The sequence below is a fragment of the Oncorhynchus gorbuscha genome, linkage group LG18 (assembly GCF_021184085.1).
Source record: "Oncorhynchus gorbuscha isolate QuinsamMale2020 ecotype Even-year linkage group LG18, OgorEven_v1.0, whole genome shotgun sequence".
NCBI lineage: Eukaryota > Metazoa > Chordata > Actinopteri > Salmoniformes > Salmonidae > Oncorhynchus > Oncorhynchus gorbuscha.
This window is the reverse complement of record NC_060190.1, coordinates 67,826,201-67,849,124: the sequence shown is the minus strand read 5'-3', so window position 1 is coordinate 67,849,124 and position 22,924 is coordinate 67,826,201. Positions and strand designations below refer to the sequence as shown.

At 43.0% G+C, this 22,924-nt stretch overlaps 2 protein-coding genes across 3 annotated transcripts in view; one reads left to right on the top strand and one right to left on the bottom strand.

Annotated features, from left to right (window-relative positions):
- Positions 1–743: 743 nt before the first annotated feature.
- On the bottom strand, positions 744–6,953 carry LOC124004108 (F-actin-capping protein subunit alpha-1). The gene is made up of 10 exons (XM_046312903.1): positions 6,824–6,953; positions 4,962–5,025; positions 4,791–4,842; positions 4,633–4,696; positions 3,072–3,278; positions 2,900–2,979; positions 2,612–2,690; positions 2,303–2,374; positions 1,916–1,978; positions 744–1,798 (listed from the first exon to the last, which is right to left on the bottom strand). Exons 1-10 carry the CDS (start codon positions 6,860–6,862, stop codon positions 1,658–1,660), a joined length of 861 nt encoding a protein of 286 aa, XP_046168859.1. The 5' UTR covers positions 6,863–6,953; the 3' UTR covers positions 744–1,657.
- The window catches only part of LOC124004107 (suppressor of tumorigenicity 7 protein-like), a 30,398-nt gene continuing 14,266 nt past the window's right edge, over positions 6,793–22,924 (top strand). The window contains exons 1-14 of one of the 2 annotated variants that reach the window (XM_046312901.1): positions 6,811–7,150; positions 7,807–7,889; positions 8,100–8,259; positions 8,396–8,450; positions 8,623–8,738; positions 8,951–9,029; positions 9,174–9,262; positions 9,369–9,469; positions 9,944–10,058; positions 10,571–10,643; positions 10,881–10,983; positions 15,925–16,075; positions 16,204–16,296; positions 16,421–16,560. In XM_046312901.1, coding sequence (XP_046168857.1) covers positions 6,982–7,150; positions 7,807–7,889; positions 8,100–8,259; positions 8,396–8,450; positions 8,623–8,738; positions 8,951–9,029; positions 9,174–9,262; positions 9,369–9,469; positions 9,944–10,058; positions 10,571–10,643; positions 10,881–10,983; positions 15,925–16,075; positions 16,204–16,296; positions 16,421–16,560 — 1,527 coding nt within the window. In that variant the 5' untranslated portion in view covers positions 6,811–6,981. Of the gene's footprint in view, positions 7,151–7,806; positions 7,890–8,099; positions 8,260–8,395; positions 8,451–8,622; positions 8,739–8,950; positions 9,030–9,173; positions 9,263–9,368; positions 9,470–9,943; positions 10,059–10,570; positions 10,644–10,880; positions 10,984–14,914; positions 15,293–15,924; positions 16,076–16,203; positions 16,297–16,420; positions 16,561–22,924 lie in introns of those variants that run through there. The other variant, XM_046312902.1, reaches the window with a different exon arrangement.

Here is a 22,924-nt window from a genome sequence, read left to right as displayed (position 1 = left end):
ATGAAAACCGCAGGTTGACATGGAAACATACAGGATGAACTGGCACAGTGAGACAGGAAACACAGGGATAAATACACTGGGGAAAACAAGCGACACCTGGAGCGTGTGGAGACAATAACGAGGACAGGTGAAACTGATCAGGGTGTGACACATAATGCAAATCACTTGTCTGATCTAAAACATGGAGTTTTAAGTTCTGTGCTTAGTTTTCTAAGATAACGGATTGTGTTGTCCGTCACCTCTTGTCCTGTGAATTGTTATTTAGTCATATTTCATGTTGAAAACCTCAAATGAAAAATGTTACCATCTAAAATGGGCCGTAAATGCTTTCACTAAAGCAGCACAACAGCATGTGAAGATAAGATTTATCATGCCGGTATAATGAAGGTAAGGTCATACCAAAGCGTTCAGTGAAAGGGACTGAAAGCAGAGAATAATTGTGTTTTTGTCCATCAACACGGTTTTACACATTCGACACAAAATGTGCAGACAATGCAGATGAAATTTACAGACACAAAACATCAAGAGGCGCATTTTAAGGTGCGCTCCATTAAAGTGATATACAATAATCTGTTTCTTTATTCAAATGTCCCTTTTACTTTTTGCTGTGCTAGCCAGCATTTACACACAAATACACATTTGGCACCAAATCAGATTATTTGCCAATCAGCATATTTCTACATACTGGTAAGTAAAACGCTTTATGGTTAACGGTTAATGATGACAATAGTTACAGCATAGTATTTGGTGCAACTTCTTTATTCCTTTGAATTATACATGTTCTTACATATTGTATAAAAAAATATAGCAAAAAGCTAAAGGAAGGCATGTGGGCGGTAAGGAGGAATATAGGTATATTATATATTAAGTTGGCCGAATCACTGATAGTGGATACTGATTGTGCTCTGCTTGTTCAGGCCTGATTAAACCTTTGTACAAGTACATCTCTTTCCAACAGGAAAGCTTGCAGGGAACAGAGCTGATACTCAGAACCTTTTTAAGGGAGTGTACTAAATGTAGTCACTTAGGAGTATACACCTCACTTGGAGGAGACCTTGGGTTACAGATATATAGGTCTTGGCTAATCTAAAATATAGGTCATAATTCAATCCAATGACCTATGCACAGCGATAGGCTTTTAAAGGCAATTTCCCAGACATCACGCAGCGGATGGCAGCAGAGTCAGAAATCGCCTTTAAAGGCGATCCACAATGCACCGGGTCGTTTATCTGCATTTGTTTGAATCCCGGCCATAGTGGGTTACAAAATGGGCTTAAACGGATGACTACCTGTGGCCCCAAGACACAAAGTCAACCAAATGAGGGGTATGAGGATATGACTGATTTTTGAAGCATCGGTGTGTGAGAGCGAGGTTGACCCATGTAATCCAAACTTTCAGTGTCACTAAAGGCATTTTGTTCAAATGAAAAATTAGCAAATGAGCGAGAGCTAAACAATCCAAAATGTCCTCTTAAAATGAAGCCATCCCTCCTAATGCGCCTGAAGAAAGCATACCAACTCCATACACCAAATCAAACCGTGGCATTCTTTAACAAACACAGAATAGAGTAGCATTTTTTCCCCCTTTGATGCCTCTTTTCCCCCTACCCTCTCTGTCTTTGCAGTAACACAGTAACAATGGCTGACACATTGTCCTCTAAGCATTCTGCATCTCCTTGCCAATCTTGTAGCTGAGGATCTTGTTCCAGTCAATCTTGGTGCGGGTGACAGGAAGCTGCCGGCGCAAGGCTTTGAATGTGGTGTCAGACATGGTCTGGTAGTTCTCACTGATGGCCGTCTGGAAACAACGAAAACAAATGTTTAGACTCTTGCCCCCCTCATTGAGGGAAAAAAATACATTCAACTGATTTATTCCAATTATGATAATATTACTGTGAGGAAACATGTTGCATACCTGGTATTCATTTTCTGCATCCTCAATGATTTTCACAAACTCCTTTGCAGTCTGAGTCTCACTCTGCCAAAACAAGACAATGAATGCTTTTGACAATTGAATTGCCTGTAAACTTGACATATTGAAGACCATCCTCTATCATATAAAGGACATTTCACTTGTTATTTTACATCATCCTACTTCTCTTGCACTAATGAACAGCACTAGGGTTGCAAAATTCCTGGAACATTCAATACATTTGAGGATTCCCAGAATCAGGAGGAAATAAGCAGGACATCCGGAATTCTACAACCAGGATTTCTGTAGAACCAGGAAAAGGTTTTACACCCTTCTCCCTTTGAATGCTTATGTTCAGGTCCAAAATATCCCACTGAAAGGGGAACTCACATTTACAGTGAGGGATTCCTGTACTTCCTTGTGGCTGACCAGCTGCACATTTCCATCCTCGTAGTAATGCACCTGCAAAAACAAGATGGCGGTTGAGGGAGGCTATATACCATATGACAAAACAATATCCATTTTCAGTTCATCAATTTAACTTGCATGGGCCTGTGCCCTAGTCTCGTACGAACAATCCTGATCTCACAAGCTAACATTCTGCAGGCTACCTGTGCCCAACCAGTTGTCTTTGAACAGGCTTTTAGACAGCCTGACAAAATGGTGGACAACCCTTGGAGATGGACACTACTAGCCTACCTGTATTTTGAGGACCCCAACGACTTGAGCTGTAGATTGGGAGATGCTGAACTTCCATTCAGACCGACAACGACCATTCCTGAGAACAGAAATCAAATATTAGTCCTTTCCCAAAGGTATAGTGCATTTGTGTTATGTCTAAGACACTATTATAGACAGAATTACATGTTTAATACAAACAATGGACATATAGTATAATGCTTCAAAATGCACATTTTAGCATACTCCTTCCCTGATAAATGAAAGGTTAGATAGAAAAATGATTAGTAACCATGAGACTACACTTACCAGAAGTTCTTTGGTTGAAATTGATGACCTTCAATACAAGCAATTATGGTTTGCTGGCCGTCAATAGTTTTCCCATAAACCTGTGATAAATAAAACAAGGTCCTGTCATTGTTTAACATGCTCATGTTAAAGATAACGTTATTGTGTCCTGCAGGTGAAAGACGGGACGTACAGTGCAGACGCCGCTGGGGTAGTGCTCCTTGACGTAGGCCCTCAGAGCGCTGTCACACGCGTCTCTCCAGGGTCTGAGAGCTGCCTCTCCCTCGTGGGGCTGGGGGTCACTGGCCTCCTTCCTCAGGTGGTCAAATTTGAATGACCGCTTGTTGCGGGGGTCAAAGAAACGGCCATTGCCCAGGTCTCCATGCTCTGTGATCAGAACCTGGAGGGGAAATGGATCACAGGGACACAGATAGAGGTCCTCAGTTGCTGCATTGATCTTACAGGGATTTTTCTGCCATAAAAACTCTTGGGCAGGCCTCCTAAGCATTTTTGCAGGACACCTAAGTCCAAACTGTCTGTAAAAAAAAGTTTATAATGTATAATGTATATATATTAATTAGAAAAAAGTTTTTATATATACACACTTTCGGGATGGAAAAACGCTTTCAGCATAAACGCTTATAGTGTGAATTTAAATGACTAAAACCAGATAAAAGATAATGGACCTATATTTTTTATTATAATATAATATTTGAGAACTAAAACTACCAAGATAAAAGCTAGACAATCAGTGGAATTGAAATCCAAAAACAATGACTTTAACAGTATTGATTTTGCTATTATGTCTAAGCAAAGGAAAACAGCATTAGCCATGGCAAAATGCACAGGAAAATAACTTTAAATTGCGAAATTCTCTCTCAGTTCCATTGCAGAATATGTAGAATCCCTGGAAATGTGCTTTAAACTGCAAAGATTTCTTGGCTCCATGGAGAAATTCCAGGCTTAAAAATGCTTTATCACCAAGATGGGGGGCATTAAAATTCAAAAATGTTGCAACGGCAACCATTGCCACGCCCCCTGCCACACCCCCTGTCACGCCCCCTGCCACGCCCACCACCTAAGCCACCTTTTTATCCAGAAGAAAAACTGTATTTTAATGATGCGTTCAATCTACACTGACTGCAAAAAACATTAAGGACACCTACTCTTTTCATGTAAAAGACTGACCAGGTGAATCCAGGTGAAAGCTACGATCCCTTACTGATGTCACTTGCTAAATCCACTTCAATCAGTGTAGATGAAGGGGAGGAGACAGGTTAAAGGAGGATTTGTAAGCCTTGAGACAATAGACATGGATTGTGTATGTGTACCATTCAGCTGGAGAATGGGCAAGACAAAAGATGTGCGCCGTTGAACAGGGTAGGTATGGTAGTAGGTGCCAGGCACACCGGTGTGTGTCAAGAACTGCAACGCTGCTGGGTTTTTCACCCGCAACAGTTTCCCGTGTGTATAAAGAATAGTCCACCACCCAAAGGACATCCAGACAACTTGACACAACTGTGGGAAGCACTGAAGTCAACATGGGCCAGCATCCTTGTGGGATGCTTGACACCTTGTAGAGTCCATGCCCCGGCAAATTGAGGCTGTTCTGAGGGCAAAAGTGGATGGTGCAACGCAATATTAGGAAGGTGTCCTTAATGTTTTGTACACTCATTGTATATATCACAGTATGAAACCAACAAGACTCAAAACAGCTGGGAAGGAGTCACAGCTCAAATGACTGAGCATCTTACCTGATCATCATACCCTTCAAGTTTGGCAAGGGTGAACTGATCCATGTTGTACTGGGCAAAGGCACTGTTTTCCAATGGAGAAAAACAAACAAAATACAGCATTTAACACACAAATTTGCACAACAATACAGTAAATAAATCAATAAAATACTTCTCACTGTGCTGCACCCTCCCTGAGAAGATTGTCATTGTTGAGCAGTAGCCGCACATCTGAAACCAAGAGACTGCCTTATAAAAGAGATTGCCAACGCCTTAACAGACTATAACAAATCAAGTGTATTGGTAAATAAACAAGTAGTACAAAGAATACGATTTCTAAGCACACTCACCGTTGAAGACTTCATTGAATTCTCCAGGTGGAGCATGGACAACAAAATTAGCCGCAATGCGCACCTGAGGGAAAGAAAATACGAGGTAAATAGACAACTATATCCACTTTTTGGCTAGACAGCTTTTACACCTGAGTGCCAACGGAACATTTTTGGTACTATATGATAAAATGTTTACTCTATTCTACCGAGTCATTTGCTTTATGTTCATATTCTTAACTTTTCTTATTTATGTTGCATTGTCGAGAAGAGACATGCAAGTAAGCATTTCATTGGATGGTGCATTACATGTGTATCCTGTACACACGACTAATAAAACTTGAAAAGATATTGCATATGCAGTATACGAATATTTCTACCACTGATATGAGACCCAGAGACAGTGTAATTATGCAGCCAAGTCATTATTACACTGGCCACCAGGGTGAAGCAGAGAGCAGTGACTAACTTGGCTTCCTGACTAGCCTACCTCTGCTCTGCCCACGCCACTCCTTAGACGGCAAGAGCTTTTCTTAGCAGCTGTAATGCATGTGTAAGCATGTGGTGTCAGATCAGAACCAAAAACAGTGAGGAGGAGGGGGGGGACTAGGCAATCTTCATTAGGGCTCCCCTGAACCTGAAAGTCTAGAGTTGCACTGAAATCAGTACGCAGAACGTCAGTATTTTAGGCCCTAATGTATGTCTTCATGTCCAGAAACAGACCCAAAGGTTGCATGGGTTACACAAAACACTTCACAGTACATTGTAATACTACCAACAGGTTCTGGAACTTCTGGTGTGTGTGTGCTGTTGCCATATAGTTAGATGCTCCCAAACACTGTTCCTTCCCATGCTAAGTATTGTATTTACAAAATACCTATGCCCATTCTACTGGTCTGTACATGTATCTGACCGCATCCCTGCTGTGGGCCTGCCATTGAAGCATACGGAATGCGAGACACCAGTAGGCAGCCTCAAACATGTATCTATCTGCATGCTGCTGACAGCAACAATGGTCAAACCCAAGCTCTCATATTAAGGTTGTTTAGTTTTTGGTGATTCAATCTCAATTGGTTGAAAATGCCCACAATCACTTTTATCGTGTATGACCTTCAGAAGGCTTGTAAATAGGGTTGTATGTATTTGTGGACTTTTTCATGAAATCATGACTTCAATGATTCCTACACCAAATAATTGGTCAATCGAAAGTTTGTGTTGTAATGCATTACAGTCAATAGGCCAGGGGCCATCCCAAGACAGAAAATTGGATTATAAAGTATGCCTAATTTATTCACAATTGTTTCTAGCAGGGTGTGGAGGCTGTTGCAATCAATACAGGAAGTAGTGGCCTTTTCTAGCATATTAGTTCATATGTTTTTAGACTAAAGCCATTTGCAAATAACCCATGAACAATTGTATGATCATGTATTGCTAGATAGTAACTACCTGACCCAGGGGGACAATTGCCATTGTAATGTTAGCTAGGCACCGTGCAAAAGCCCAAATGTGGCAAAGCCCAGTTAAAGTCAGACTTGACAATGCTAAGGCACATACTGTACTAGCTAATATTTGGCTAAGGAACATGGCTAACATTTACAAACATTTTAGCTAGCTAAGCAGTAAGCAAACTGCTTCTTCTGTATGGTATGTTTTAGCATGGTGTATGGAGTTGTATCTAGCTACTGTATTTAACTAGGTGATACAATGTATTCCCGTGTCAGTTTGTTCGCTAACTGTAGCTAGAGTGTGTAGTGTTAGTTTAGCGAGCTAGTTGTAGCTTAGCAAACACTTTTTTTTTGCGGCAAAAATATTTGAGTAAGGACACAAACATCCGAATTTACTAAACTTCGTAAAACAATGTGCAAAGCTTCTCAAGACTATACCTTCTCTTCCTCAGTGAGCTGTTCTTCGAAATCGGCCATCTTGGCTCATGAGACAAACCTCTTCTGATCCGCGACTGACTGCAGCGGACGGTGAGGAAGCGGATCTTGACAGTGCCACTGGCACATGATTCCTCTGTTTACAGCCATCCGTTAAAAACATGGAGGACGCGACCAGCAGTAATCCTCAATCTCTTGGATTTACAGATAAATTAAAATCATGGTTGTCCTGGTCATGGACATACATATGTGCCGTTTGGTTTGCTATGGTTTTAACTATGATCTATGTTCTGCGAAGCCCCTTGAAACTGCAGGACACTCTTACCTCAGGTGAGTTAGCTAACGCTAGCTTTCTAAGAGTGGGCTAGCTAGCGAATGTAATGTAGCTAGTTAGCCAGCCTTCTAACGTTAGCGAGCTAGCAAATAGAAATCGAGAGACAGTGGAGGAACTGAAAGTTTGACAGGAGGCTGGCTAACTGTATGACAACACATTGCACAAAAACATATCCCAGGTTGGTTTATTTATTGAATGGTAGCGAGACATATTAGCTAGCTAATATGGCTACTAGCTATCTACGTTAGCTATTTTAGCTACTAGCTGTTAATGTTACTATTGTGCATAACTAGCCAGCTAGCTAACGTTAGCTAACATCATTCAAACAATGCATAATACTAGCTAGAAGTGCATTAAAAAAATATATATTTAACTAAGCAAGTTGGTTAAGTCTACCTGCCGTCCGCGGAAGTTTATTTGTCAGTGTGTCTATTAGCTTGTTACATAACATTAGCTATAGCTATAACATTAACATCATGGTACTTCAACATCACACACCGAATCAGTCAGCATCTGTCAGTGTGGTGGGCTCTGCATGATCAGCAAGCTACTAGCTACCTTCAGAGTTGCCAGTCTGAATCTCTGTTAGGCAAGTGTCATTCATTTTTTGTGCGATGTGTTTGAGCTAACTTAGCGTTCATTGTTGTTTCAGCATCTGTGTTCTTGAATACACTGACCCCTAAATTCTATGTTGCACTCACTGGAACATCCTCTCTCATCTCTGGCCTAATCTTGGTGAGTTGTAATGATCAGAGTTATTTGTAGTTTGATTATAGACACTACATTTGGAAATGTGGATTTCAAATACCAACACCAAAGGTAGCATATATTCATTGTACAGTTAGTGCACAATAATGATATGATAATCAAATAAATTGTTTGTGTAGAAGATTTGTGTACCGGTACATTGCTCTCTGTATGACTGTCCCAATCCCCTGTCCCCAGATATTTGAGTGGTGGTACTTCCGTAAGTATGGAACCTCATTCATCGAGCAGGTGTCTGTTAGCCATCTGCGACCCCTCCTAGGTGGGGTGGAGAGCAGCTCAACCACTGGCCTGTTCTCCTCAGTCAATGGAGAGGCTGAGCCCAGACCCAGTGTCTCAGGTAAACATTTCACCAACTAAAATGTTTCCCCGTTTTGCAACAGAAAACTAAAATGGCCGTGGGTTAAATATGTGATTCGGGTTTGCAAGGCCATCAATGTAACAAAGTAATGATACAATGACACTGTCTTTTGCAGAGTGTAAAGTTTGGAGGAATCCATTAAATCTATTCAGAGGAGCAGAATACAGCAGGTAGGGTGAGACCCCACAGAATGTCACTGTCTTCATGTTGTACTTTAGCCTAATACTGTCTTCATGTTGTACTTCAGCCTAATACTGTCCATGTTCATGTTGTACTTCAGCCTAACACTGTGTTGTACTTCAGCCTAACACTGTCTTCCTGTTGTACTATACCCATCTAAAGGTACACCTGGGTGACTGGAAAGGAGCCTTTGACGTACTACGATATGAACCTGTCTGCTCAAGACCACCAGACTTTCTTCACTGGTGACACTCAGCAAATCAAGGCTGAAGATACTGGTTAGAATCCAAACTTTTTCATCAGCATATCATTGAAAAGTGTTAGCCAAAGTGTAAATGTCTGCGAAGGAATAGAACACTTTAATTCCTTTTGAAAGACTGCTTTGGTCCTCATCGGCCTCATTCCTACTCCTGTGTTGATATTTTTCTGGATCCGTCTCTTTATAATGCATTCAGTTGAGTCTTTGTTGTCTGGTTCTGGCCTGTTACAGTGATGCAGAAGGCCTGGAGGGAGAGGAATCCCCAAGCCAGGATAAGAGCAGCTTATCAGGCCATAGAGATGAACCACGAGTGAGTTCCACCGTAACAGTTTCTGTTTAAAAGACTGCATGCTCATTCAGGAAAATCCCAAATTAAGTTTCTCATTCAGTAAAACAAGTATGCATATTCCTATGAACTAGATTGCATAGCAAATGTCTTCCCCGTGGTTTTTAGGTGTGCTGCTGCCTATGTGCTACTGGCAGAGGAGGAAGCCACTACCATCACAGAGGCTGAGAGGCTGTTTAAACAAGCCCTGCGAAGTGGTAAGAGAGAACAGAGTACAGGACACCGTCTGACCCTTAGTTTAAAAGCATTAGTCAGGGTTGCGATTGTTATAATAAAATGTATTCATTTTCCTCTCTTCCATAGCTGGCAAAGACATCAACTTGCTGGTATACATCAAACGCAGACTGGCCATGTGTGCACGCAAGCTGGGACGCATCAAGGAGGCAGTGAAAATGATGAGAGATGTGAGTGTTGCCATTTCCTTAATCAGGGGTGTTCAAATCAGGGCCTTGAATTCTGCATTATGGCTGCTTTTCTTTGCTCCCTAGTAGCTGATGTCATTGATTGGCTAGGGGGAGTGTTCACACACATGTTGTCCCAGGTCTGAACCAGTCGCTGTTTAGAGAATAGAAGAACAACCATAAGTATTGTTGAACTGGAGGCCCTGGGGCGCACTCAGCAGGACGCAACGTTTTGGAACCTTTGGATATAAATATGCTATGTAGAACAAACATGCCTTTGACATGTAGAATGACAAGGAATCATGATGGCTCTATTAGAAGAATTTCCATCTGCAACGTTCATGAACGTTTGACTACTGAACGTAGCCCTGATATGTGTAGTTGTGTCTTTAGTCCTCTTCTAAGCTCCTTTAATACTGGTTAGTCCTGCCATTTTTATGATTCCTTCGTTCACTCACTGTTCCTTACTTCTCCCAGTTAATGAAAGAATTCCCACTGTTGGGAATGTTGAATATACATGAAAACCTCCTGGAGGCACTACTGGAGCTGCAGGCCTACGCTGATGTACAAGCAGTCCTCGCCAAATACGACGGTAAGATATGTGCCATGTAGCAGATGCTTTTATCCAAGGCGACAGTAGTGAGTCTGTGGCCGGCAGTGGGAATCAAAGCCATGATCATGGCGTTGAAAGCATCATGCTACCAACTGAGCCACGCAGGACCACATCAGCAAAACAGGATTCAAGCCAACTAACTACTACAACTTTGAACCAGTCCTTTGTCACTTTACCCCTACCTACATGTACTAATGACCTCCGCTAACCTCTATCCCCGCACATTGACTCGGTACCGGTACCCCCTGAATATAGTCTCGTTATTGTTTTTTGTTGTTTTGTTTTTTTTACTGTCATTTATGTAGTAAATCTTTTCTTAACTCTAATTTCTTAACTGCATTGTTGTTTAAGGGCTTGTAAGTAAGTATTTCACGTTAAGGTCAACACCTGCTGTATTCGGCTCATGTGACAAATTTGATTTTGATACTCATGATTTCCAGACTCCTCGTTTGAGTTTAAAGTGAAATAACCGTCATGTGTTCTCGTTGTAGATATCAGCTTGCCAAAGTCAGCCACTATATGCTACACATCTGCACTGCTGAAAGCACGGGCTGTATCAGAGAAGTATGTCCCTGTGGAAAGACAGAACTGTGATTTAACATTTTTAAGATATAAACAAACAGTATGATCTATACTTGACATGGATGCATCTGTCTTTATAGGTCAGACTAATCTTTAAGACTTGTTTGTGGGACATCAAACCCCCTATTTGTGACTGAAGTGCATGACATCTCCTACTTAAAGCTGTCCTGACTCCTGTGTCTTACCATGGGTGTGTCTTCTCTTTCTCTTATCTCCCAGGTTTTCTCCTGAGGCAGCATCCCGGCGGGGCCTGAGCACTGCAGAGATGAACGCTGTGGAGGCTATACACAGAGCCGTGGAGTTTAACCCACATGTGCCAAAGGTCAGTCCAGACCCTCAGTCACAGATCTAGTATCAGTTTACCCAATCCAAATCCTAACCTTAACCATTAGTGGGGAGAAATGTACAGATCTAGGATCATCTTAGCGTATCCTATCTAACTCCTGACCTAAACCAATGGTGGGGTTAACACGACTGATATACGACATTGTCTGTATATACAGTTCGCTTTATTTGAGCAAAGTCTCATATTTTACACAGGTGATAGCTATTTTAGTTGTCTCTCTACGCCATACTCTTCTTGAGTGATAACTGCAGAGCTGACTTTGCTCTACTGTATTACCTGTAATGATCTATGTTAGCCAGCGGGTGTCAATATTGCACTGCATAGTAAACGTAGCTGCTGTTGTCAGGACTGGACCTGTGAGCCACTTCTACTCTCTCTCTCTGCTGCACAGAAGAACATGGTACCAAACACTTCGTGGATTTTACTAAAAGAGACACTATTAGTCTAATTATTATTCCTTTGTCATGGCTATCTATCAGTGGACTATAAAGAGTTCATAGTGAGATCTGGGTCGTGTTCAGTACGGCACATTGTAGCAAAATCTTTTGCAATGGAAAATACAAATCTGTGTTATTATTGCACAAGGTCAGGTAGTACATCCCCAGTTTCAAAACGTTTTCTACCTACTGAACAGGAAGTGCACCCTCCCTGATCATACGTCTGTCTGGGCTCTGGGCGACAACAAGGGGCCCCTACCTCTCTGATGTATCTCCCTGCAGTAGACGGACAGAAACAATTCCTGCACATCTCTTCCCACAGGGATTAGGCTTCGATGCCCCATACTAAAACACACTCACTCTCACACTCACTCATATGCACACACACACAGGTCGCAGTACCCCCTACAGCAAAATGTAGTCTGTGTGTGTTGCATCCTGTGTGCTCCTTGTGTGTGTGTGAGCTGCAATGTGTGGTAGTCACAGGCAGAGAGGGGGAAACTCAGCTCTTTGATCCAGGCTTTGATGACAGGTCCCTCATCCTGAGTGTCACCCGCCCCCAGGGGCACTGCTGCCCCCCCGTTACGGCGTTGACATACACACAGGGAGGGTCAGACTATAAAGTAGTGATCCCAGAGATAGTTCACATCTACAGTACCTCTGCTTTCAACTGGTGATACCCTAGACCGTTGAGGTAGAAGAGATTAGTCTCTCCTATCTGTCAATCTCTGTCCCATTGAAGCACAGCCTCTCCCTCAGTCTTTCACATGGGCTTCACGTCTCATAATAGACAGGCAGACAGACAGACCGGCTGAGCTCTGAGTCTGAGACAACCCGAGGAGGAGGAACTCAGCTGTGCTGTCAAAATGGCCGCTGACATGCAGCGCTGTTGATGTGACGACCTGTAAAGGGTTGTCGGTCTGAGTATTCTAGGGAGTGAAGCATGTTCTGTGGCCTCACCGTGTCAACTCACCTCATTGACTCCACTAATGTTCTTATAGTGAAAGCTTTTGCCTGTTGTTGACTGAAATTTAGCAGTTAGTGGGAATATTTCCATTTATTTGTGTCAGACCTGTCTTTCTTTCTTTATCAAGTTGAGTCCCATTGAGATCTTCTGTATCTCTTTCGCAGGGGAGCGCTGTCTATGTCTGTCTAAATGGTCAGTGAGTGCATCTGTAGCCGTAGAGCCTGAGGCATGCCTGGCGTGGGCTGTTTTCTGCCCAGAAGCCAGTGTTCACACACAGATACCAGTGGTTCACTAGACTGGAGCGAGCTGATCTGGCTCTGTTGTGGGTGGGCTTCCATTCACAGCAGCTTCCCCACATTCTCCGCTTCAATCAACGAGTAAGACCCCCCTCCCCATCCACCCCAATTCCTTTCTTGGCCTTGGCAACTTGACCCCTCAGCAGCCAGCTAACCCCCCCCACCAGCCAGCTAGCCAGCCAGCCCCCAGCCAGCTAGTCCCCCAGCCAGCCAGCCAGCCCCCCCCAGCCAGCCCCCCAGCCAGCCCCCCAGCCAGCCCCCAGCTAGCCAGCCAGCTCACCAGGCAGCCTGGGAAGGGCAGTGTAATGAAGGCCAGATTTCTGTGTATTCTGGTTCAGGCGTGGGGAGTGTTAGGGCCAGCATCGCAGCAGGCCTGAAGGGATAATATATGGACATCACGCTACATCACATGAACAGACGGCACTAAATGCTCCACACACCCAGCTGTTTCAGTGCTCAACAGCCATGCTTGCTCCACCTTTAGCCTGTCTGTCCCAATCAATCTATCTCCCCCTTTCATTTTCCTTCTCTCTCATGCACTCTCTACCCCCTACTCCAAGGTACGGTAGAAAGGTTGAGCAACCGGACTGAGGGCAGCCTGCTGGTCATGTGTTAAGGACACCTGAATGTGTTTTAAATTTATCACACTCCTGTGGTAACAATTCCTCACGCCTTTGGAGTGGGCTTCTTTGTGCCTGGTAGCCTGTGTTGTGGCGATGGCCTCCTCAGCTCTGTTCAGGATTCAGGGGGATGGAGGCTTCACATAGGTAGTAGCAGGTGTGACGCTACACCTGGGACAGAGAGTAGTAGTTATAGACTGACTCTAGTAGGAAGAAGCCTTAGCACAGATCTAGGGTCAGCTTCCCTTCACCAGACCCTAATCATCGGATGAAACCATTCAAAACTGACTTAAGATCAGTGTCTATGGTCAATATCATTCTCCTACTCTGCCCAGTACCATCCACAGATGCCTGAGGGTGACCTAACATGGTAGATGGCCTCAGAGGTCATCTGTATCCTCACCTGCACTGTGAGCCAATGAGACGATGGCTAGATTATGTCATTAATGTCGAAGTGTTCCATTGTGCTAAATGCCGAAGATAGAGGCTTATGAGTTAAACTCCAGTTCATCAGTGTTCCAAGATAAAAGGGGAGTCAATGAAACACAATCTCTTCGTCAAAGAGGCGACTGGGGATGGGCTGGGGGGGTGTTACCCACCCTTATGCCAGGACATGCCAGGCAGGACAGCTGCCAGTCTAATGCTTTGGTAAACATCACCTCTACCCTCTTATTAAACTCTGGGATACCTGGGTAAAGATGCTGCTTGCAACAGTATAGAGAATGACCAGCACCTTTTTGTAGTAAGTGCTGACCCACGTTAAAGTCTCAATTTTGGAGAGGACATGAAAGTCGCACGACTTGGCAGTCAAATAAAACACAGCAGTGAGGAGTGGTGTGTGTGCAGAACACGTTTGAACACTTATCCAAGCATACCCATCATCACCACATCCACACTGTAGCCAGCTAGCTACCACCACCTAACTGTCCCTGAGAGAAGAGCAGAGGGTTGGGGCTTGTCTCCCTCTCCTGCCCCTGGGTGCGCCCCAGGGCGGCTCTTCACTAGGCTGCTCTGCACTGGGCTGGCTGGTTGGCTGAGCTTGTGACCATGGGGGGGATTAGACAGGATTAGCATTATGGTAACCTTCCCAAAGTGTCAGACTGAGACTCATAGTCCTGTGAAGCAGGCGGCCTGGGAATCCAGCAGGCCCAACGCCAATGGCCCCCGCGGCCTCTACAGCCCAGGGGACCAGTTCAGAGGGGATTAACACCACAGCCACGCCGCCACACACACACACACACACACACACAAAACACACACACACACACACACCGTGTCTGCTAAATAACTATGATGTAAATGCCTTTGACTATAATGTTATCTAATCGTGTTACTTTCCTGTCTCCCTCTGTCTAGTATTTGTTAGAGATGAAGAGTCTGATCCTGTCTCCCTCTGTCTAGTATTTATTAGAGACCAATAGCCTGATCCTGTCTCCCTTTAACTGTAGTATTTATTAGAGATGAAGAGTCTGATCCTGTCTCCCTCTGTCTAGTATTTATTAGAGACCAATAGCCTGATCCTGTCTCCCTTTAACTTTAGTATTTATTAGAGATGAATAGTCTGATCCTGTCTCCCTCTGACTGTAGTATTTATTAGAGATGAAGAGTCTGATCCTGCCTCCCTTTTTGATTGTAGTATTTATTAGAGATGAAGAGTCTGATCCTGTCTCCCTCTGTCTAGTATTTGTTAGAGATGAAGAGTCTGATCCTGTCTCCCTCTGTCTAGTATTTATTAGAGATGAATATTATGATCCTGTCTCCCTTTTTGATTGTAGTATTTATTAGAGATGAAGAGTCTGATCCTGTCTCCCTCTGTCTAGTATTTGTTAGAGATGAAGAGTCTGATCCTGTCTCCCTCTGACTGTAGTATTTATTAGAGATGAATATTCTGATCCTGTCTCCCTTTAACTGTAGTATTTATTAGAGATGAAGAGTCTGATCCTGTCTCCCTCTGTCTAGTATTTATTAGAGATGAATATTATGATCCTGTCTCCCTCTGACTGTAGTATTTATTAGAGATGAATAGTCTGATCCTGTCTCCCTCTGTCTAGTATTTGTTAGAGATGAAGAGTCTGATCCTGTCTCCCTCTGTCTAGTATTTGTTAGAGATGAAGAGTCTGATCCTGTCTCCCTCTGACTAGTATTTGTTAGAGATGAATAGTCTGATCCTGTCTCCCTTTGACTAGTATTTGTTAGAGATGAATATTATGATCCTGTCTCCCTTTAACTGTAGTATTTATTAGAGATGAATATTCTGATCCTGTCTCCCTTTAACTGTAGTATTTATTAAAGATGAATAGTCTGATCCTGTCTCCCTCTGTCTAGTATTTATTAGAGATGAAGAGTCTGATCCTGTCTCCCTCTGTCTAGTATTTATTAGAGATGAAGAGTCTGATCCTGTCTCCCTCTGTCTAGTATTTATTAGAGATGAAGAGTCTGATCCTGTCTCCCTCTGTCTGTAGTATTTATTAGAGATGAAGAGTCTGATCCTGTCTCCCTCTGTCTAGTATTTATTAGAGATGAAGAGTCTGATCCTGTCTCCCTCTGTCTAGTATTTATTAGAGATGAAGAGTCTGATCCTGTCTCCCTCTGTCTAGTATTTATTAGAGATGAAGAGTCTGATCCTGCCTCCAGAACATATCCTGAAGAGGGGGGACAGCGAGGCGGTGGCCTACGCCTTTTTTCACCTGCAGCATTGGAAGAGGGCCGAGGGAGCCTTAAACCTGCTCCACTGCACCTGGGAAGGCAGTACGTACTAGGTGTAGGACATTGATTGATTGATGAATTAGTGGGTTAATTGGTTGATTTAGTTAAAGGATTATGCACTCGCATTAAAAGTCATTGATGTGTTTTTTTTCTTCATTTCTCTCCTGCAGCTTTTCGGATAATTCCCTACCCTCTAGAGAAGGGTCACCTGTTTTACCCCTACCCTGGGTGCACAGAAACAGCAGATCGGGAACTGCTGCCCTGTAAGTAGTAGGACAAGTCACTACTATACAGTATACTCAATGCAATGGTCAATTCTGCTGTCCACTCATGATATGTGCCTCTCTACCCCCACCCCACCTCTCTCACTCTCCTTCTCTTCTGCAGCCTTCCATGAGGTGTCTGTGTACCCGAAGAAAGAGCTTCCCTTCTTCATCCTCTTCACAGCAGGCCTTTGCTCCTTCACTGCCATGCTGGCCATGCTCACACACCAGTTCCCTGAGCTCATGGGTGTCTTTGTCAAAGCAGTAAGTCCTGCACTTCTCTTCCACTGATCCTAGAATAATTGTTTGATATTGGCCTGGATCTGTTTAAATTAGAAGTTAGAGTTTTAATGGGAACAATTCAATTACTGAGATGTGTATACATGGCTTCAGTGCCTCTCATTACCAAATACACATAGCATCAGCAATCCAGCAAAACACCGTTGGTTGTATGCATGTTATTATGTACTCTGACCCGGTTGACCTCTGGTGTAGTCGCTGCCTCTCGTCTCTGTCAACAACGAGGCTCATGGGATGCCTGGGTCTGGTGGTCGAGGCGCCGGTTTGTTTCACTGCACATTCACTCCCTACACCTCAACTGCTGCTCTCCAACAACTTGTTGTGCATCGCAGTTAAGCAATCCAGCCAAAATCGTGTATGATTTAATATCTTATTTCATGGGTCTGTTTTGATTCCAAGGTTTGAGAATGAAATGAGGCCTAACCATATCCTTTTGTAGATTTCAAGAGTACTGTATGACTTGGCGCAGAATAGGGATGGCACAATTACCGTATAATTGTGTATCCGACAATTATGGATGAAGACCATAATGAAAATAAAATAACTGTCATAACCGGTATGAAAAAAATAAACTGGAACGAGCATCTGACTGACGACGGGATGGCCGGAAATTTGTACGGTTGAGTCCATTTCCGCGGTAACATGGACACTTTACAACGTGATGAAAATGTGTTGCTCCTTGCTGAAGCAAGCAAGGTGTTGTAGCAATCAAGTCTTTGGTTTCCTAGGCAACGTCCCCTCCCTGCAGTCAAGAGCGGAGGTGGGGGGAAGAATGTGTGTAAATAACAAACTGACAATTATAACGGTGACCTGCGGTCATTTGACTGACAAATAACTGTCCTCCAAAATTCCATGAACGTCACAGCACAGAAGCAGCATCTCCATCTAAGTTCTGTCCCAGCCAGGTAGTTAGTAGTTCAGTTCACTGTATTGGATAGCAGGACTTGAAGACCATCCAAGAACCAACAGCTAGGAGGGCCACTCGTGGGTACTAGTTCAGATCTAGGATAGTAACAGTCTTAACTGTTCCAAGTCTCATGGGAAAGACGGAAACGTTGGTTCAGAACAGGCAAACGACACCTCTGTTCAACAGCACTGTACTTGGATAGTATATCAGACCTGAGGATGTAGCTTGCTTTGATGATGCCAATTTTTCACAGACCCGCACCCTGTCAGGAGTGTCAGCTTCAGGATGATAGAGTGCCTGTCACTACGACAACAGGCTAACACCGCCACTCAGTCATTTTCAAAGGGCTGTTCCCAGGCCAGCCCAGGCTCAATTTCTTAGGGCACAATGCCAGTTAAACATCAAAAGCAAAGAAAACTGCAGTCCAATTGCCCCCATAGACGAATTCACTAAGCCCCTTTTCCTTGACGTTATGGCCATATATGGTGGCCGAAAGAGTGTGCAGCAGCTGATAACACAATGCAACATATACTCTATACCCTTGACAGACAGAATTAACGGTATGTTGCCAAAATAATACAAATCTGGCAATGTTTTTTAGAGACAAATTCATACAGTCCCATTTTGACCACATTCTTTCCGGGACAAGCCTTTTATATGTACCTTGTTTGTGCCTGCGAGTTTAGGAGTGTGCCAATGTGGGTGGACATATATTTGAATAAATCCATTGAATATACACCATTACAAAGAAATCCATTTATTAATGTGTTTTAGGCAGGTTTTAAGAAACATTATTAGACTAAAATATATTTTCAAAAGTATAGAATGGCACATTTTTTGTTAAATGATGTTACTGGTCTGTGCAGCCTATAGGCTACATGGCTGCACAGGAAATCAATAGTGATTTTGTTCATTAAACAGACAAGACACACTTAGGCTACCCTGATCACAGTCAACACATATTTTATAATGGGTTAAGAATATAAGGAAATATAACAGAATCAAATACAAGTCATATTTTTCCCACACAACTTTTGTGTCACGGCAACATTTGGAACCGCTGTCATATAAAAAAAAGTGATATTTTGAAACAAGCCCAGGCTTTTTACCCACGTTTCATCTGTTTCCTACCCTCGCATTCACTTTGTTAGGGAGCAGGCGTAGGGTCTTACATTGAGAATATCATGATACCGATAGAAAATAATAGGCCTACACTTGATTAAGACTACATTATTGCATGCTAAATGGTTCTGATCAGCGATCGATGAGTAAACAAATAGATGAACTACCACCTCCAATTGTTTGCCAGCCAGAAAATTAACCAAATATACAGATGGAGAATCAATGAGAATACAAATCCCATTGATTAAGACAAATACAGGCTTTTGGCTGCCTGCAGGCCTAGGCTACTGTGAGTGAAGTGAAAAACAATCCACTTGTTAAACTACATAACATGCTGACAAAATGTTCTGATCAGTGCTAATGAATGAGCCAACTCGACATTTCCACAGCCTAATTCTAGCCTAACTTATATCCAAACAGATTCAGTAAAAATACAAATCTGACATCGATTGATTATCAAGATGACTCTCCACGGTAGTCTAAAAGCAGCAGGAAATGGTGCTAAATAGTGAACACACTGGCAGGCTATTGTTTCAAATGTATTATAACATGTGGATGACTTTGGGAGATTCAATATACGCAACAATTTGCCTTCCACTTGCATTCGCCTTCTTCATTTCTTCCACTTGCATTCGCCTTCTTCATTCCTTCCACTTGCATTCGCCTTCTTCATTCCTTCCACTTGCATTCGCCTTCTTCATTCCTTCCACTTGCATTCGCCTTCTTCATTTCTTCCACTTGCATTCGCCTTCTTCATTTCTTCCACTTGCATTCGCCTTCTTCATTTCTTCCACTTGCATTCGCCTTCTTCATTCCTTCCACTTGCATTCGCCTTCTTCATTCCTTCCACTTGCATTCGCCTTCTTTATTCCTTCCACTTGCATTCGCCTTCTTCATTTCTTCCACTTGCATTCGCCTTCTTCATTTATTCCACTTGCATTCGCCTTCTTCATTCCTTCCACTTGCATTCGCCTTCTTCATTTCTTCCACTTGCATTCGCCTTCTTCATTCCTTCCACTTGCATTCGCCTTCTTCATTTCTTCCACTTGCATTCGCCTTCTTCATTCCTTCCACTTGCATTCGCCTTCTTCATTCCTTCCACTTGCATTCGCCTTCTTTATTCCAATATTTACGTCAACCAGTGATATTTATTCCCCCAGTAATTCTTTATGGATCCATCCAGTTGTGGTTAAGAAAACAGTGCCTCTGGTGGACTATGTGAAGAGACTGGTGAGGTGACATGCCTCGCAAAGTTTAGAACTGGCAGGAGGATAGTAGTAACGGGCGCTGCCTAGCAACCATCAAGAGCTTAATTAAGAGCGTAGTTGGTGCGTGCCAATGCCGCCTCAGCATTACGACTACATTTCATACTAGGCTGTAGGCAGAATTTTGCAAAATTCATGACTAGGTTGGTTGCTGGAAATACACTGAACAAAAATATAAATGCAACATGCAACAATTTCAATGATTTTACTGAGTTCCAGTTCATATAAAGAAATTGGTCAATTTAAATAAATTCATTAGGCCTTAGTCTATGGATTTCGCATGACTGGGCAGGGGCGCAGCCATAGGTGGGCCCGGGACGGCAAAGTCCACCCACTGGGGAGCCAGGCCATGCCAATCAGAATGAGTTTTAGCCCCACAAAAGGGCTTTATTACAGGCAGAAATTCTCCTCATCAGCTGTCCGGATAACTGGTCTCAGATGATCCCGCAGGTGAAGAAGTGTGGAGTGGAGGGCCTGGGCTGGTGTGGTTACACGCGGTCTGCGGTTGTGAGGCCGGTTGGACGTACTGCCAAATTCTCTAAAACAATGTTGGAGGGCGGCTTATGGTAGAGAAATTAAGAACATTAAATTCTCTGGCAACATCTCTGGTGGACATTCCATTCCAGTCAACATGCCAATTGCGCTCCCTCAGCTTGAGACATCTGTGGCATTATGGTGTCGGGCAAAACTGCACATTTTAGTGGCCTTTTATTGTCCCCAGCACAAAGTGCACTTGATATACCACACCTGTCAGGTGGATGGATTGTCTTGGCAAAAGAGAAATGCTCACTAACAGGTATGTAAACAAATTTGTGCACAAAATTGGAGAGAAATATGTTTTTTGTGGGTATGGAACATTTCTGGGATATTTTTCTTCAGCTCATGAAACATGAGACCAACATGTTTTAATGAATGTGATTTAGTCCAATTTCTTATGTGTTCATAAGACACGTGTTGCAGACTCTGCGTTTCTGTTTTTAGCTTGTTTGGCTAGGCCCTCTCTCACACTAGGCTAATCCTCTGTTTACAGTGGCCCTGTTTATTAGCTCTCACCTTACACAGCAGGGCTATTAGCCTGGGTAAAAGCAAGCCCTCAGAGACCGTCTCATGCTCAGACTTTTGTTATGGGAAAGGCTACCTCTAGATAGTGGAGAGCCTGGTTTTTACATCACGGCGGAGAGCCTGGTTTTTACAGCCCGGTGGAGAGCCTGGTTTGTGTAAGGGCCAGATAGAGAGAGGCACTACATGAAAGCCTCAGAGGCTGGAGGGAAGAACGGCCAGGCCCCCACCATTCTCTGAGGTTAACTGCCCCCCTGGCTTCCTCTTATTCACTCCTATTCCCACTACATGACAGCTGTAATCTACTCCTAGTCACACTACATGTTAGCCATAGCTGTCCTCATCTAGGACTGGGCGGTATACCGTATTTTACTATATACCGGTATTGATGCATGGACCAGTTTGGGTTTTTACTTTACCTTCTATAACTATTTGAATGTTTGGTTTGTTAAATGTGATATTCCGTGTGTAACGTCCATTTTTATTGTTTACACTGCTACAACTTAGACCGCTGTGCCACTCGGGAGCCCTAAGGCACTGCATCTCAGTGCTAGAGGCATCACTACAGACCCTGGTTCGATTCCAGGCTGAATCACAACCCGCTGTGATAAGGAGTCCCATAGAGCAGCGCACAATTGGCCCAGCATCGTCTGGGTTAGGGGAGGGTTTGGACAGGGTAGGCCGGCATTGTAAAAAAAAACAAATGTACTCAACTGACTTGCCTAGTTAAATAAAGGTTAAATAAAAAACATAAAATAAAAAAAAAAAAAAACTTGAGTCATCCCCCCATCCTTTCCATCTCTCCATGCCGCTTTCCTCACATACTTCGCCCCGCCCCCTATCACGCAAGGAGCGCATTTGTTGTTGCTTGACCACCAGACACTTGTGTTCAGCCTGCATCGTCAATGAAGCACATGCAACAATTTTGATGACATTTGCTTAATATAAATCCACAAGCGTTCTATAATTACACTTCGTTTCTTACATCTGCAAACATTTAGTTTCTCTTTTCTTAGTTAAGCTAAATCGTGTTATCCGCTAATTCTAATTGTTAGTTAGCTGGCTAGCTAGCTAATAAATGTACTGAGTCAGAGCAAACGTAGCTTGCTAATACAGCCAAAGATTATAGTGTCCCAGATGAAACACTGATCATCACGTTGGTTCTTACCCTGTCACAATAACTCCTGCCTGCAATTTTAATTCATTGTCATGTCAAACAACACTATACAAAGTGCCCACTATTATATTCTAACTATAGAATTAGAATGATTATTCTAGTTCCATGATTCCTACAGTTCACCCAAGTGTTTTGACCTAAATCGCAAGTCAAATTGCAATTGTTGGTTAGAAATAAGGCTTAGTTTTTCCCCCATATTGTGCAGCCCTACATGGCAGTGTGAAAATGACCTCAAATAAGTGCAGTAAATGCAAAAATGTATGGAAATGCAGGAAATTGAATTGAACAGTATTAAACAGTCAGAATGGAGAAAGACCCATTTGAAATCACTTAGAATGTATGTGTTACCACCCTAGGGTCACGCACTACTCATAAAGCAAGTTTAGAACTTTTATTATTTAAAAGAAACATAAAATATCATCATACTGTCAAAAAATAGGTAGCCTATCATTGGTGGCAGTTGGTCAGTAGAGACTCGCCTAACTCAATGTGTGCTTTGTAACTCTCTCCATCTTATGGAGGATGTTTTCAGTTTTCAGACGTACAGTGTTCACCCCCTTGGCATTTTCCCTATTTTGTTGCCTTACAACCTGGAATTAAAAATAGATTTTTGGGGATTTGTATCATTTGATTTACACAATGACTATGACTACCACTTTGAAGATGCACTTTTTAAAAAAAATTGTGAAACGAACAAGAAATAAGACAAAAACGGAGAACTTGAGCATACGTAACAACCCCCCCCCCCCTCCCAAGTTAATACTTTGTAGAGCCATCTTTTGCAGCAATTACAGCTGC

What these genes read in the sequence shown, in the direction of transcription:
- LOC124004108 (XM_046312903.1), bottom strand. Translation starts at nt 6,862, where the DNA reads ATGGCCGATTTCGAAGAACAGCTCACTGAGGAAGAGAAG. An exon ending in AGCTCACTGAGGAAGAGAAG is followed by an intron (nt 5,026 to 6,823) that starts GTATAGTCTTGA and finishes TCTTTCCCTCAG; the next exon opens with GTGCGCATTGCGGCTAATTT. An exon ending in TTGAAGGGTATGATGATCAG is followed by an intron (nt 3,279 to 4,632) that starts GTAAGATGCTCA and finishes TTTCCCCTCCAG; the next exon opens with GTTCTGATCACAGAGCATGG.